Raw genomic sequence first — 17,704 nt, forward strand, 5'->3', positions numbered from 1 at the left:
AATTATTATTTATTGTAAAGGTACTATCTATTTAATATATTTTAAGGTTTTATAAGATTGTTTATGTAAATTAAAGTTACCTAAATGTTGTTCTATACAGTGCCTGTAAGCAACAAAATATGCTTTCATTTATTCGATTATGGCTAGCCTAAGAAAAATTAGTTTTAATAAAAATTGTAATTTCTGTCATAAATGTTAATACTGTTTTAAATTATTTAGAATTATTTTATATTAAATATATTTAGAATGAAACGACCTTCATTTGAATGGTTTTTCAATTACGGCTGTCCAACATAATACTTCAATAACCTTTCGTTTTTATTTTAATTATTATTTTGTATTGAATTACACTATATTGTTAATATTATTACATTTTAAAAGCCCCTTCTCCCACAGCAGAAACCCAACATTTTTAAGCAATGTGGATTAGTTTCATAGTAAATCCACCCCTGCCTTGCAGCTGGAGACTACTAAACTTTTTTTTTTTTTTCTCACAATCCAATTTTGCCTTATTTGTGTTTTCACAACCCAGAATTGCCACCAACCGTCATCCTCTTGGGTCCCTTAGAGAATCTCCACTGACCGTCATCCTTTTTAAAGAGGGTATTCCTTGGAGAATCTCTGCTTGCCACCTTCCAGGGATGGGATGGTTAGACCCCATTGGAGGTGGATCATAATAAAGCAATACCATTTGTTTCAAATTCCTTTTGCAACACATCGCAAACTACCCTGCAAACTTATTTACGAACCTGTGATTTAGCACATCATGCACCTCAGCTTTTTCACTTGGATCAAGGAATCTACTTCTAGAATGCTTTTAATATGTTCAGAGAATGCAGTCTCAGTCTACCCATACAGATACTGTACTTGGACAAACTTCCTATCATTGTGAACTTCATTTCTAAATACTACATGTGTGAGGACCCTTATAAAATAGTTAAAAGCGAAATTAACTTAACTCCCTCTCCCATTTTTCTTTTAAAAATGTGCTTGCAAATCTTGTTCATGGATATATATATATATTAGAAGAGGGTGAGATATTACACACAAACCCCTAATTCCCCAATCCCAATGTAGATGCAGATATTTACAGTGATAGAAAAAAATGAAACAGACCAAACCTCCCTTGTCTTAACTATGATAGATAGATAGATAGATAGATAGATAGATAGATAGATAGATAGATAGATAGATAGATAGATAGATAGATAGATAGAGAACCTGAGTTTAGACTGTTTTCAGTAAAACAACTGAAAACAATGTAATTAGTTCTTTCCTAACCCCTTGAAACAAAACATTGGAACCTAACAACAATTCCTTTTAGGGAAAAAATATTTGAAAGAAACCCTGCTTTACAAAAAGTAATTTAAAAAAGAAATGAAAAAGGGACTAAGATATATTGAAGCTTGCATGGCCTGTTCCTATCTGTTTGAAGTTTGCATGTTCTTCCCATGTCTGCATAGGATTTTCTCCAATGTGCTGGTTCCCTGACAATGTTCAGTTTCTATCTTGCACCTATTGCTGCCAGAACTCCCTCATTTAAAACAAATGTATTTGCAATTGTAATAAGTTGCAGTACATTATGGTTTGAGACCATTCAACCTGACTGTCCTATTATGCAAGTCCGTGGCTAGTCATTTGTTGAAAAAGCAGAAGTGTGTTTCTTTAAACAGCATAGCACATCACATTACCCTGTATGAGAATGTATTTCATATTCTCTGTCGTAAGTGAATCCTTCCAAATCCTCCAGAGCTGTATTTTATAGCCTGACTTCTATACATCATATTATTTATTCCATAAGCTAACAAGCATAATGCTGTTGAGAATTTTAAAGGTCAAACATGTATTCAGCTGCATCAAGTTTTCCATCTATGAAACAGATGACCTGTTAACTGTTGGAGTGTTTAAATTAACCAAATTAATAGCAAAACCAGTAAGAAATGCTGTGGAGGAGCAACATGAGTACAAGTTCCTACAAGCCTAAGGTATGTTCATTGGCTTGCTGTTGCCCGGTCAACAGATCTGAGTCAAGTACAAAATGTCCTGTTTCCAAGTCAGTTTTCACATTTGTTTTGACCAAAAATAAAACAGAAAGACAGTTTGATCAATGAACTATTAGCTGTGCAGTGACATACATGAATCATTTTGTTTTGGATCCTTTATGGTAGAACCACCAGATTAATTTCAATATGGGCACAATAACTTAAAGCCATGACTTGAAGGTCCTCTCTCTCTCAGTTAAGGTTCTTTTAATTAATTTATTTATTTTTACCTTTTAGGAGAGTGGTATCAGATTCCTGATTTTCCAGACTACAATAAATGGGGATTCTCAGTTGTCTCCCTAAACAACAGTATCTATGTTACAGGTCTGTAAAAAAATATTTTGTGAATATAAGAAAAGGGGAACACAGTCATACAGCTAGAAATATAACGTAATTTCTGCAGGTGGCTCCAGAGGTTCAAGGAACAATACCTGGTCTACTGCCCAGACATGGAAGTACGATTGCCAGGAGGGAAAATGGGTGACTGTTGCTTCAATGCTGAGACCAAGAACCAATCATGTCACGGCTGTTCTGAATGGAGAGATATACGCAATTGGAGGTAACATGATAAAAGAGGCCGTGACCCTACAGTGGAAGTGATTTCAAAAAGAATTTGTTCACGTTTGGGTGTCATCTCTTTTCACTGTGTCGTCTCGCTCTCTGTTAGTCATTGTAATTTTTGTAGCACCTTTAATACGTGAAGGAATACCACTCAAGGTGTACATACCTATCTGAGAGTTGCTGTAACATGAGAAAATATAATTATACTAAGAAGAAGAAAAGTGTATATATACTGAATACCACAGAGTGTACTCCTACAATTCCTGTAAAACAGTATAAAAAATATGCTTTTGAACTTTGAAGTACTGCCCTTCCACAATAAAAAAAAGGTGCAAGCATGTCGATATCACTCTAATTTAAGCCCTTCTATGAAAAGTAACATCAGGAAAACTTATATTTTGTAAAATATGTATTGTTATGAAACATAAATCACAAAGGTGAGATGAGTGCAATGAGAAAAAGGTGCAAACACAGCAAGAACAACATGAATGTATGTTACTGCCTCTCATTGCCTAGCTGAATTCCAAATGGACTGGCTGCTCTGAGCTAGTAGTTAATGGGATGAAGGAAAACAAATAGCCTCCAATTGTAACATTACCTTTAATTGAACTTAAATTATTACTTTTATTGATAATTAATGTACTTAGTAACAACAATCCAAAAAGTAAAAAGAGCAAATCAAAAGAGACATAGGAATAAGTAAAGCAAAAGTTATACTTAAGAATGAATAAGTTATACTTAAGACAGATCAGAAAAATTTGGAAAAAAAATTCAGAAATTAATAAATAGAGGGCAAAAGTCAATCCTAAACAAACAAAGCCAAACTCCAGTAACATTTACATTAAGCTTATTCATTTAGCAAATGCTTTGATCCAAAGCAACTTACAAATGAGGCCCACATACTCGAATTATGATTAGTTATGGGTTTGTTTTAAAGTAAGTATTACAAAACTAGTTAACAAAAATTCACCAAAACAAGTGAAAAATGCTCTAGACTGTATAAATAAGCAATGGTTAATGCACTAGACTAATTAATCTAAAATTAACTACAAAAAGAACCTGGTTTCAAAACCATTGGCAGTTAGGAAGGTTTCAATCAGAACAAAAAAGAACTTGTGGAAGTGGGACCCCAAAATCCAGGAAGAGCTGATCAAACATAAACAATTGTCATTACCTCAGCGGCCATCCTGTAATTTGCTGGCTCTTAAATCAAACTGGGAGAAATTTCACAGCTGCCACACCAGAGCCCCCCAACCCCCTAGGCTCAACATACATAACACAAGGAATAAAACTCAAGCAACAAATATCATCTGAATGGAAAACAAAAAACATAATTAATAAATAAATAAAATCATTTTTAAACAATCATAATCCTCAAAAATGGGAAAGACAAATTATTTTCAAATTACAAAGGAAGACAAAAAGTACAGTACAATAAAATAAAAAGAAGAATACCTGGCAGTACCACAACACACAGATGTGTGAGTGTGCCATCGAATGGGCTGACAACCCATTCAGAGTTGACTCTTCACTTATGTCTGATGGTCTCAGAATAGACTGTGGCTCCCTGTGATCCTCCATTGGACTGAGGTAGATAGACAGATGGAAGTATGAGTCAAAAACTAACAAATAATTCAGGCTGAACTTTAAAAACAAAGTTTAGGGATGATAGAATAGAAATTGTAAATGGGTAGAAATTAATTTGTGTTACGATGGAACTTCCAGGTTATTAGGACTGTGACACGGAAAGCTGGATTTAGCAGGTGTGCTTGCTGCTTGTATAATTTGCTGGTTCAGCCCTTGAGGGAGAGGATTTCACACATTCCATTCATAAAATATGTGGATTGATTTAAAATCTCCTTTCCCAAACAACAGCCAAAAAACACAGAGAGACAGACAGGAAAGAAAGCTTTATCACTGGGCCAGACATGGTGGTTATAATGTGGACCAATCAAGTGAAGGAAGAAAGGTGCATGTAATCTCAGTTTGGATCCAAAATCAAGAATCTGGTTTCACAACAAGCCAACATACACCATACTGAAAAAATATCTTATATTGGAGGAGGGGAACCATAAAACCCCTGGACCTAAAGTGCACACCGAGCTCCAGAATTTGTGACCTTTTCTTATAGGTTTTGATGGTATAGTATTTGATTTACATATCTCAGGTCTCACAGAAAGTTACACATCCCACCATAGCAAACTTGGAAAGCTTAAATAAATTGAGTAATCTGTTTCATAATATAGGGTGGTCCAGATCTAATTATGATTTTGATTACGCTATAACTTATTAAGTTTATTACATAGAAAATCACCCGAAAAATCCCGGACCATCGAGAAGTGTGCGAACTGACAACATAAAGAATTGTCTTTGCGCCGCACTGGAATCGTCCCCGCATAAACCAAAGTCATCCAGATGATCTGGATCTGTATAATTAAATCTGGACCACCCTGTACTGGCATTCTATCACAAAATTATATTTCTTTGCATGTATAATGGACTTTTTGCAAACAAAACTGAGCTAATTGCCTTATTCTTACCAGTGCTTTAACTCTTTCCTCTTGGCTTCAGGCACTACACTGGATTATGTGGAAGTTGAGCACTATGACCCTTATAGTGATACCTGGTCATTGACTGACCCGACTATAAAGTATGTCAGTAATTTCACAGCCACTGGATGTATGGGGAAGCTGTACGTGATTGGATCATGCGCTGTTAAGTATAATGCCCTGACTCTACAATGCTACAATCCCGTCATAGGTAAGGCTAACACTTTCTACTGCTTCTGTCCTAAAAGGTAATAGCGTGTTTAATAAACAAAAAAAAAGTTGAAGACTGACTTGGTCACTTTTCTGCTTTGATATCCGGCTTAGAATCATTCTGGGCTTTGGTTTCCATAGTTACAGCATATTACTCTATAATTACCTGTTTACCAGCAGCACAACTATGCATTGTAACTTTTGACATCATCTCCTTTAAATCATAAACAGAGGAGAACTACAAGTTAGTCTAGTATTAAATCATAAAGACAAATGTGCAGTTACAAATGCAGTCTCTTAGTTTGTCCATTATAAACATGCATTTCCACAGTTTATTTAAAATTACACTGAGACTGGCAATCAATAAAGTGTGCTTCTTTATTTCAGCTTTGTACACTGTTTAGAGAAATTTAGTTTAATGTGGTAGCGCAGTAGCACAGCAGTAAAACTGTCTACTTTAGAATGTCAGAGTTCCAAGAATGAACCTGTTCCCTTTCAGGTTTATGTGGATTCCTCAAGTATTCCCCTGCAGTTTGCCAGAGACACATTTTTAAGATAACCCACAGATTTAGTCTTCTAAGTGTTTGCTTACATGTCTGTTCAAGAGTGTGTACATACTGTATATCCAATGATGGACTGGGGGTCTGTTCAGATTAAAGTATTGTCACGTATCGATCAGGAACATACAGACATCACGTACACCCAGGCTGGGACTGATTTCCAGGATTCCAAAGCTACTAGGGAAGTAGCTGTGCCATTGTGCTGTCCTTGATATACTGTAGTATACAATGCATTATGGGTGGCACAGTGAGTTTCACGGCTCACTCATGGTACTAGCATGCTTGTTTCAAATCCCACATCTTGGTGTTGTGTGGCGTTTTCCTTGGTTTTCTTTTGAGTTTTCCACCCACATCGCAAAAGACAGGGGTGTTAGGTTGATAGGCAATTTCAGGCATTTGTGTGTGTGCTTAGCCCTGCAATGGACTGCTGTCCTGTCCAGGGATGTTTGTGCCTTTGCACTCAGTGCTTTGAGAAATGCTATGTCATATTGTATTACAAACTGATTTTTTACTTCTGTATTCTCATATATTAAACAGTACTACAGCATTATTTTTTTAATTGATTTTTAAGGTATGGAGGCTTCACCAAAAACTTATGTACATAAGAACTAATATACTTGACACTATTTTATGAAGCATTTGTATGCCAAAATTCATATTGATCCCATTTATAAAATCCTTTGTTTAATATTTCCCCTTTAATTATTATAAAGCTGGGCATTCATTTTGACTTAATCAAGGTAGACCCCAGATTTGCATACCTTTACTTTATCTCATTGTGTTTTAATTCCTGTCTGTGTTCCATGAAGTGGTTCAGTTAAGTACCTCCATACATGCTCTTGCACCATCAAGTAAACTTTATTTTAACCCCAATAGAAACGCCATTACATTGTTTAAAAAAATACCTAACTAAATCAAAACAAAGATCCAGCTATCCCAGTCCATTTATTTCAATAATGATTAGAAACGATTCAGAACTGTGTCTTAGCCATTGCACACAAGACAGCAACCAAGCCTGATTGGGTTGGTCTGTACATGCATGAGGAGAGTACAAAGGAGTGGGAATTAGCTGAAATGCATGGGACTAGGAGAATTTGATTTGAGTATATGATGGTCCAGGTCAGCTACGTTCTTTCAGGAGCCACTTGAATTCAGAATCATCAATAGTCGTAAACTGAGATAAGCTGGGCAAATGGTGAAAAAGCAGCTAAGTGCTTTTATGAAAACAATAAAAACCCAAATGCAGTGTCCAAATAGTACAGTGCATCAAATTAAGTTTGAAGTGGAGGTCAATATAATTAATAAATAATCTGATAAAAAAAGGTTATAAACCCAGGCAGTTTCTTCTTCTAAGAACAGACATGAGCCCCGATGCTGCTTTTTAAAATCTGGTGTCTCCTCAGCTTATCCCATCAGGACCCTGTAGCATGAGGAGAAGCTGCAGTCATCCACTTATCCTGTGTTTGGCATCCTAGTGCCAGTCCATCAGCGTTCACAGAATTTCACTCTGAACCCCAATTAAGTCTACCTCAGCAAATCCGTCAGAGTCTGTAAGGGAGACGCTACACGACAGTAATGCTTCTACTCCCCTTAGTTGTTCTAAGGAGCATTTCTTCTCTAGCCTCACACTCAAGCAAAGGCCTGCTGGTTGCATCATCAGGACATACTCCTGACCACCTTCCTCGACTCTTTACAACATGGGCTACTCACCGTCATGTCCCTCTCTTCTTTCTTAACATCTAATCTCCTTTGTTCTCTCTCCTCCTAATCTGATCCCCCTTTTTACCATGCAGACTCCTTTTAAACTGTCCAACTGGGTGCAGGTGCTATCCTTCACCTACTCCAAGGTAGGAATGAAACACCTGACAGGTCTGCTCAAATTATCATGTGAATGTGCAATCAGCCAAGCACCCCAATTCAACCCTGGAGCCTAGCATACACCCACACCCATTCGGAGCCTGCACACTAGAGGACCTGATTACTAATTTAAAGTCATGCTTTGCCACAGACCTCTTATCACAAAATATTTCACAACAAAGATGAACACAACTAGGTTTTGCTTTTTATAACCAATGTTGATAGCCAGCTGTCATGGCCACAGCCCTCAAACTCCAATCCAACCCAATTACATTTAAATGGATGTAAATTTCATCATTTCTGCCATTTGCATGCTGATTCAACTACAGTATAGAGTTAAACAGTTTAATCAAAATATAAGCAAAATAAACAAGTCATTGAGGAGGTGTGCTATGACATCTTAACTGCCTTACAAAATGTATATTACTTCATTGCTTCACCACTGGGCTTTACTTTCTTTATTGCTTCCATTATTTACAAGTTATCCCTACACAAATTTTTTTTCTATTGTCTTATTGAATGCATGGTTAAAAATGTAAAAAGTATATAGAAACAAGAAGGATTCCTTGTTGTCAAACCAGTTTTTTACTTCTTCCACCTGACGCCTCATTGAGACCACCTGTTACCTTTCACTATATTTTTTTAAAAATATTTAACCTCCTATTTGCTAGAGTTAAATTGAGTAGACCCTATAGAAACATATTATGTTTATGGGAAAGAAAGGATTGGGGGCTTGATGATGTGAGTTTAGATTGAATTCAGTACCATCTTTGCTTTGCTTATCATCTTGTTTTATTACTCCTCTAATTCAGACAGCTGGAGTATTATAACATCTCCCTTCATCCCCAAATATCTCTCTGCTCCTTGCTCTGTCTCCTTGGATGGGGTGATCTACTTGATTGGAGACAATACCAAGAAGGTCTACATGTATGATCCTGATGCTAACATGTGGCAAAAGGTGAGCTGCCTTCATCATCCTCATCATATATTTTATTCTTTTAAAGTGCAGGGCTAATGATGTTGAATGTAAAGTGATAAGTAAGAATGTCTTGCCTCTGTCTTATTTTCTGCATTAGTTCAAGTTTTGCACCATGATCTTTAAACAAGATGTGATCTTAAAGAATCATTTAGGAGTTCATTAGTTAATTTAAAAAAAAAATGATGCAATAGAAACTATCTAGTATGAAAAAATCCTGTTTGATTAAATAGCTGCTTGCTCAACCTTTAGAAGCATTATGAAAAACCAGTGGTGTCCTGCAGTTTCTTTAGCAGTACTTTACAGGACTTTTGACCCACTTCTCTTTGCAGTAGTGTTTTAGCTCAGTAAATTTTGTGTTTTTGTGTGCATGAGCTGTTTGTTTAATTAGTTCTCAATGTATCACAATGGGTTTTTGAGTGTGGACCTTGAAGAGGTTATTACAGAAATCAATGCAATTTCTTGTATTTTTGTACCACATTTATCACTGAGTACAGGCTTAGAGTATGTGCAAAAATCTAAAATACATTGACAGAAACATTTCAGAGCCATACAACATGTACATGTAAGGAAAATAACTACATTTAAACACACAGTGAAGCATAGTATGATACTATCAAGCACCATCAATATTAAAATTGATATGAGGTCAATTATCAGTAGAGCAGAAGAAACAAAAAGTCGATTTAACAGCATTACCAAAAAAAATTAACTTCTGGGCATCAATGATCAGCTATAACAACATTTTTTTCGATAGCTGATTTTCATACAAAGAATGTCGCTCAAAGTGTTTTACAAAATGTCAAAGAAAAAACAAATTTGAAATAGATTAAGTTAAGAATGAATATGTGAGATATTAATATGAGATGAACTTACATAACACAGGTTTTCCAGTAATAGATAAAGTACAGTCTTTATTTTTAGATTCTTAAGTCTGTTTTTTTAAGCATAATGTCATGGTCAGATGGCCCAGGTGATCAGAAAAAAAAAAATACAGGGCTCGATATCATGGAGAAAAAAACCCATCAGGAATTACTATTTTTTTAACAATTAAAATATAACATAAATATTAAATTCAAAGTCATGGTCAGACAAAGTCATCATAAGTACTTTGTTGGAGAGGTGTCACTTTTTGGGTAGTGTAGTAATTGCGCTAACAAGAAAATTTCAAATAGAAATTCAGTAGAAGAGGAATAATTCACAATGATTACCCACATTGTATCATTGAGCAAATTTCTCCTTCTCCAGCCATTCTTATGTAAATTTACTTGAGTCTGAGATAGCTATGTTCTTGCATGACCCAACTGTGTTTAAGTTACAGCTCAGCTGAAGATTCTTCTGCAAATGAACAATATCCACAATTTCTTAAACGATAGCAAGCTGTCCAACTTGGCATTTACCACCAGCTTGCTTGACCCACTGAGATGAAGCTCCTACTATGGAAGTACTATTTGCAGTGTGCTACTGTACCTTTCTTGGAATGTTATGAAAGTACTGCATTGTTCTAGAAACATTCAGTGTACTCTAGTCTAGCTAGTCTACCTCTGACTTTGGAGTCTGTGGACACATGGCACACTCTTTACTTCACTCCCTATTCCTTAAACTTGAGTTATGTGTTTTGACATTGTAAAGACATTGCAAAGTTTTAAAACTGCCATGTTTGAAAATGAAAGGCGAAATATTTATTTGTTAATGAAGATAAGCTCTAGCAAAACACAATACCAAAGTAACAGTGATCAGTACTATTATAAAATAATGTAAGTTTCCTGTACTGATCAGGCACTGTCATAAAAAGTAATGTACTGCATACATGTGTGAAAATAGAGTGAATGCACACTACAGCCGGGTAGGGGATATAAACTGTGCAGTGACCAAGGCCATTGATGAAACAGAGAAATAAATGTCCTGCTTTCTCTTTATTTTGGTCCTTGTAAGAACATTAGAGTGGTTGTACTCCTGATACTTGATTTGTATGTAGCCTACAACCTGAAGCTAAATTATATGCCACTGTTACTCATTGTTATACCATACACATATTGAAGTGTGTACATATTAATTCTGTGTGCAGGCCTGTTGGGATAGACTCCAGACACCAGCAACTCTGCTCAGGATTAAGTGGGCTTAGGAAATGGTATGTTTTGTCATAGAGTCCTAGGAGAAGCTATTTTCCCTTTACTTAATACTCTGTATTGTGTAGACCTTAACAAAATACTTTTAGACTACATATGTTACACTACCATTTATACCTATGCCCTCAGGCAACAAGCAGACAGAGCTACATATTTAACTATGTATTAGAGACAATACATTTTATTATTACTAATGCCACACAGGCAAACAAAACGTGGCTTTGCAAACCCAAACCATACAACCTGATAATGGTAGACGTGTAGTTTCAGGTGCCCCAATAAGTTATAGTTGCATGTGATTCTTCTTGATCAGCTCATTATCTGCACAGGCTCAGGAAGCCTGCCTGTTGCAATACAGCTGCTGAGACAGAGTTGTCATAACTTCATGAAAGAATGGGAAGAGAGAGAGGTGGTCTTCTCTTCCTGGCAAGATAGTGGCAGAGAGAGAGACTGAGGGGGAGGGAGAGCCTTCTTTTGGTAAACCTCTGGACCAATGGGTTTAGGCAACTCCACTGGTTCATCCAATCCTATTTCAGCCACAAATGAATTCCAATGATCAAATAAAATAATGGGCCATTCACCAATGAAACAGCTCCTGCACAACCTCATTTCCAGTTCAGACACTTTACAGTGTGAGAGTAATTAACAAGAAAGAAAGCAAGTTATTAAACAATAAAACTGGTCAACACTTTTAAAAATAAAAGTGCCAGAGTAGTTCAACAGAGAGATGCCATAGGGAAACCATTTTTGGATCCCAAAAGGCCCATCCACATGAGGGTTCCAAAAAGAACCCTTATTTATTTAGGTCTATAACAGGCTCCATACAGTAAATAATCATGAATAAATGATAACATATTTGTGAAATACCAATGGTTTGCTGATTTTAAAAGGTGTCTTGCTACATATGTACAGTAACTCTTAATCTGCTAGTACCCTGCTAAGTAGCCTACCATACATTAAAGACTTTGTTTTGTTTCTACATATTAGGATTTTTTTCAAAGCACAAACAACCAACTTCATATGCAGAGAACTCTTCTCAGAATGAATGGTGCTTTGTCCAGCAATTATTCAATGAGGAACCACATAACCCAGTAAAGAACCACAAAGTGTCATTAAAGAACCGCATTTTTAAGAATGTAGATGATGTTTTCTGTATCAATGAAATGTTGGGGGTAAAAAGTCTGGTTTGTTTGACTCTTTAACATTATAAATAAAGACATACAAGAGATTTATCAACTTATATGCCAGATATCACCAATTTTACACTTCTTCAGGCATGGTATGATATTCCTTAAAACGAAAAAACACTTTTTACATCCATGCATCTGTATATATTGAGTGCTAAGAGCTTCTTTCTGGTTACATTGCTACCTTAAATTTTTCACATGTAAAACAACTATACATGTATCGAGTATGATTTGGCCTTACACCTTCCTTATCAGCCTAAAGTAATATGAGCACTAGAATTTACTCCAAGAAAGAAAAAACAGGTGGTTTGATTATAAAAGAAAGAATTTAGTTAGAGACTCCTTAGGGGAAGTGAGCAGAAAAAAAAAATCAACAATATGTAATATGTCCAAAAAACAAAACACTGGAACGTATAACTCAGGAACAGCTAAAGTGGCCAAGAAATTGCTATTGTAGTTAACCAGAAATCCAAACAAAGACAAGAAACTCCCAGAAGTGGGAATCCCAACTGAAATTCAAGTTCAAAATTACTAACATTTTAATATTTAAATATGAATTAGTTTATTAAACACAAACAATGAGGAAAAAACTAAATATTAGAAAATGAAACAAATTAAATGTATCAAGTAACTCCATGAAATACTTTAGAGAATTAAATAGTAAAACTGAAATTTAACAGGCAAAAGTGAAAATTGGATTATAAAATACAAATCCCCAAATCAATAATAAGGCTATAATACTTTGAAATATTAATTAATGTAGATATAATATTTCCAAACACAAACATAATAAAATAAAATATAGATGCCTCATTAGTGAGTCAAAAAGAAACTCTGTGGGAAACCACAGAGAAATCTTCACATTTGAAACCCAAGACCAGCATAAAACTTTCCCAAATGTTTCAAAACTCTTAACAATGAACTTACTCCAGACATCTCAATACTATTACAATACATGTATAGAAAAAAGCCTAACAAAAATGAATGCTTTCAGGTTTGGAGACAAGGTTGTCAGACAATCCAACTCCCATCAAATATTGTGGGTGTCCTGTGGTGGACAAGCTTGAGAAAGTGTTGCTACTGTTGAAAGAAGAAGGGTTGTTTATTCACAAAGATTATTCATGTGGCTGGTCATGACAAAGTCTGATGGGTAACAAACTATAAAAACAATTATATGCCAAGTATATTGAAAGGCTAAGATGGAGGTCAGAATCAAAGTGTTGTCGTCATACAAGACAAAGAAAAACTCCAACCAAAGTGACACAATGGAGAAAGAAAAGTACTGTGGATGATCTAAAGCATATGACACCCATAGCTGAAACATAATGGAGGCAAGTGACGTGGCTTGACTTGTGAAATTCACTTTCTCATCTTTATTGATGACAAGAACAACTGTAACAGCAAAATGATTTCAGGACTGTATAGAAATCTTTAGTTTGGCCTGTAATAAAGAAGTTTTTGCCAAGTTCTGTACCAAGGTAGTTACAGAAAAATGATACCAACGGAAACAAGGATTTGATTGGAGGGAAAAGTGGAAAGTCAAATTAACCAAATACAGTTCAGTCTGCACATCACTTGGCAAAAAGGGCACTGAAGAGTAAATCACAGCCCCAAACCAAAACTGATAATGTAAGCAAAGTAAAGCATTTTCAAAGAACAGGCCAAGTGTTTGTTTTTATCAGTGGATAACTGACTTGATGCTGTAAATAACTTTCCTTAATGTATACGCTTGCATAAAATGGTAGAACAGAATACAAACAGTGGTTTTATTTCGATGTGTTTTTGTGTTTAAGCACAGAAACTCAGAAATAAGAAGTAAATTTAATGCTTTCGCTTCTGAATATGTTGAAAGTGTTAATAATAGTGCCTAGCATGGCTGAGTACCTTTACATATGATACACACATTTGTCATGTTAATAATTTGTTGCAGTTTCAGTGTGCTTCATTCCCCTTTGTTTTATCTCTTGTATAGGTGCAGATGCTTCACACACTCCACGAGAATGGGGAACTTGTGGTTTTGGGCAGCAGGCTCTATGTCACCGGTGGCCACTGGAAAGGAATGGATGGGGAGTACCGTGTCGAAATGGAGGTGTATGATATTGCTCGCAATGCCTGGCATGTGGAGAGTGCCCTTCCACGTCTCTGGATGTATAGTGGCTCCTGTTCAGTGTTTATTGACATTAATAAATGGGAAGAACCTTTCCCTGTGGATAGTTCCTGATGATCGCATCGAAGTGGTATTACTCCTTGATAAATCTGGGACACCTAACAACTGTCAGCTGTTTTCTTCAGTCCTATTGTGAGCAAGGAATATACCGGTACTAAAGATATTTGAAATAGTATTGCTTATTTATTTATATATAAAGGTATATTTTATACCTTTTTATTATGAAATTGAACATAAGAAGTGAATGAAAAATAGTTAATCATCTTTATTGAAAGTTACAAATGTTTATAAATGTTAACATTGTATCCAGCTTTTTTTATTTACAAATATTTTCTTAAAAAACTCACCAGTTCAAAGCATGTAAAAGAAAATCAGAAAAACTGTTCCAATTTACATTAAAACTACAGTAATGTCTAAGAAAATATTCCAAAATCTGAAAGGGGTTGCAAATGGGGATTTCTAATGCTGGTTCAGAACCCAAAGATTGGAGATACAAGTGGCTGTGCTTTATCACATGAATCAACACAGTTTCTAAATAGCATCTTCTGGCACATCCAATCAAAAATTGTGCAACTGTTCTTCCATGGAGTGAACTGTAGTTGGCCTCCCAGAATGTCATATTTGCTTCAGATCTAGAGATAGAGCTGACAGAACAAGAGTGCTCATGTCATATAGACCATCATAAATACGAAGGTGAGTCAAAAATTATCCACATTCCTGTTATATTAAAACTTCTGTTGGCAGTACTGTCTTATCAGTGCTTTCCATATGAGGTTCCTGTCTCTCCAGTCACTGCTGTGCAGGTGTGAACATGTTACATTAGATCATTTGTAACTGTGGTGCAAGAAACAATGGCTGCCCCACTTGTGATTATGCACAAAAGAAGAGCAACGTGCAGTGATTTGTTTGTTGTGGTCTGAGGGTGTGTTTTGTCGTGAAGAAGTGTGTATGAATGGATAGAGAAGTTCAAGGAGGGTCGCATAAGTGTCAGCCATGAAGAACGAGCTGGACGGCCATCCACATCCACGACTGCTCACAACATTGCGCGTGTACATGAAATGATTCTGTTAAATAGATGAGTGACAGTAGATGATGTGGCAAATCATTTGCAATCAACCATGGCTCTGCCTATGTAATAATCCATGAGAGACTTGGGTTTCAAAATGTTGGGCAGGGCAGGATTAAGGTGGGTGCTATTGATGCTGCGGCATTAGGCCCATTCCTGAAATAGGCCCAGATGAAAACAGACGAGAATTTTCCAGTAGCCGAACAGTTTTCCTTTGCTATATTAACTTCAAAATAATTCTTAGAATGAAATTTGGAGTCTGACTTTCGGACGCCTAGACACAGCGCTACTTATTATACAGTTACTATTGTTCTTTGTGCTGTGACGTAACTATAACGTTGTTGTGTTTATTGTTATAACCGAAGATTTCAAGGTAATGCTATCAATTTTCCGTTAAACAGTTTACTTAGTAATTTAGCTGCGTTTTTTGCAATTTCTTGGGGATTCTTGCCACTTTATTATTGTTCGGTAAGTGCTACGTAGTAAATTTTTCACCTTGAAAGCTAGTTGTACAGTAAAAATCGATGGCTATTTAAATGGTTATCTGTAAAGGTAAAACTAAAAGCTAGTCCGCGGGCCCGGCATGGATTTTTAGAATTTTTTAAATCCTCAACAGGATTCTGGTCTATTACGAAATTTAAATCGTGGACCAATTTTTACCCTCAAGAGCCTGAACTGAGTCACTTTGACCCAATGTCTCTACAAATTCATTTTTTCTTACTGTGTTTCATAAGAGAATTGCATAATTTTGTGTATTTTATTGTTAGGTTTTCTGCATTAAGTGCGCTTTTCAGACAATTGCTATTGAATGTTGATCTTACATAGTTTGATGCTAATCTCGAGTTGTTACGATACTACGTTGTTATTATTATTCATGTTCAATCACGGCTGGCTGGTTGCGTTGCAAGCAATTAAAGCTCCTTGGTCGGTCTGAGTGCGCATGTACAGTGAGTGTCGAATGCACATGCACCAATACCAAGAAAAAAATAGGCCTTTTTTGCGCTGCAGCATCAGGCCCAATTTCATCTTAATCTGGCCCTGGAGTTGGGTACCAAAACAACTCACAGAAGAGCACAAGCAGAAGCGTTTCGATATCTGCAAACAAAATTTGGACTGATACCCTAAGGAAGGAGAAAATTTCTTAAAAAGAATCATTACTGGTGACGAGACATGGATTCATCACTATGAGCCTGAGAGTTAACAGCAGAGTATGGAATGGAAACATCCACAATCGTTGACCAAGAAAAAGTTCAAAAGTCAACCATCAGCTGGAAAATTGTTTTCTCGGATTCTTAAGGGCCAATGTTGGAACATTATCGGGATAAAGATTCAACAATCAACAGTTTTCGTTACATTGAATTCTCACTGAAGAGCTGAAGCCTAAACTTCAGACAAAACACAAATGACTATTATCCAAGGGCATTGTGTTCTTGCATGACAATGCATGTCCATACACTGCTGCCAACACTATTGACATTAAATTCTACATCTGGAGTGCAGATAATTTTTTGACTTACCTTGTATCTTTGTGCGCAAATTTCCCTTTAGGACAATGGCACTAGGAAACCTATGTGAATGGTGATATACTTGATGACTAGAGATCCTTGACTTCTTGTGGTATACGGTAATAAAAATCAACATGGGCTACTGTCATAAATATAAGAAATCTCACCTCATACTCATCCACTGTTCTAGAAGTGTGCCATTAAACAATGATGGCCTGTTTATATTGTTGAATCCGGCAGTTATCCACATGGTTGGTAGAACAGGTTGGAAGTTTCAGGAAACAACTGTCTCTTATGAGCAGCAGAGATTGTAAAGGTCTTTCAGTTAGGATTTGACAGTTGAATTGTTGTAGCCAGTATCTTTTACAAATTTTTGCTTTGCATCCTTCCACACCGTAACCTGTCATCTATGGGAGAGAAGCAAAAGCTGTAAACTCGTCAAAAATTTAGATCTCCCGTTTTTGATAGGTCTTGACATTTTAGGGACCCCTGAAACCGAAAACATTGATATCTCAATATTGGGTACGTGTCTCTCTGTGTGAGTCTGGGTTTCAGAGTTTCTTGAGGACAGTTTAAAGCCAAAATGGTGGGACAGAAAAATACAAAACTCGAAACTTGAGCCTGTTATGAGATGACGAGGTGCTGACTAGTTTTTGAGCCAAATTGTACCAGAGACAGAGGCACTCTAGAGGAACTCTCAAATGCTGTAATTCTGCAATTAATTATGAATTCTTCTCATCAATTGCCATTGTAATGACCTATTTTATGATCAGAAAGTTCTTAGGGCGCCAAGCCTACTGATGCTCACATCCATTTTTTTTCTGTTATATTTCTACATGTTTTTGTTCATTTTACCTTTTTATCAGGGTTTCAAAGCATGCAAAAATCATGTCTG

At 36.2% G+C, this 17,704-nt stretch overlaps 1 protein-coding gene across 1 annotated transcript in view; it reads left to right on the forward strand.

Annotated features, from left to right (window-relative positions):
- The window catches only part of klhl30 (kelch-like family member 30), a 29,696-nt gene extending 15,232 nt beyond the window's left edge, over positions 1–14,464 (forward strand). The window contains exons 4-8 of the mRNA XM_039763031.1: positions 2,280–2,366; positions 2,446–2,601; positions 5,175–5,363; positions 8,592–8,737; positions 14,044–14,464. Coding sequence (XP_039618965.1) covers positions 2,280–2,366; positions 2,446–2,601; positions 5,175–5,363; positions 8,592–8,737; positions 14,044–14,292 — 827 coding nt within the window. The 3' untranslated portion in view covers positions 14,293–14,464. The remainder of the gene's footprint in view (positions 1–2,279; positions 2,367–2,445; positions 2,602–5,174; positions 5,364–8,591; positions 8,738–14,043) is intronic.
- Positions 14,465–17,704: the final 3,240 nt, after the last annotated feature.

The sequence above is a fragment of the Polypterus senegalus genome, chromosome 1, assembly GCF_016835505.1.
Source record: "Polypterus senegalus isolate Bchr_013 chromosome 1, ASM1683550v1, whole genome shotgun sequence".
NCBI classification, from domain to species: Eukaryota; Metazoa; Chordata; class Cladistia; order Polypteriformes; family Polypteridae; genus Polypterus; species Polypterus senegalus.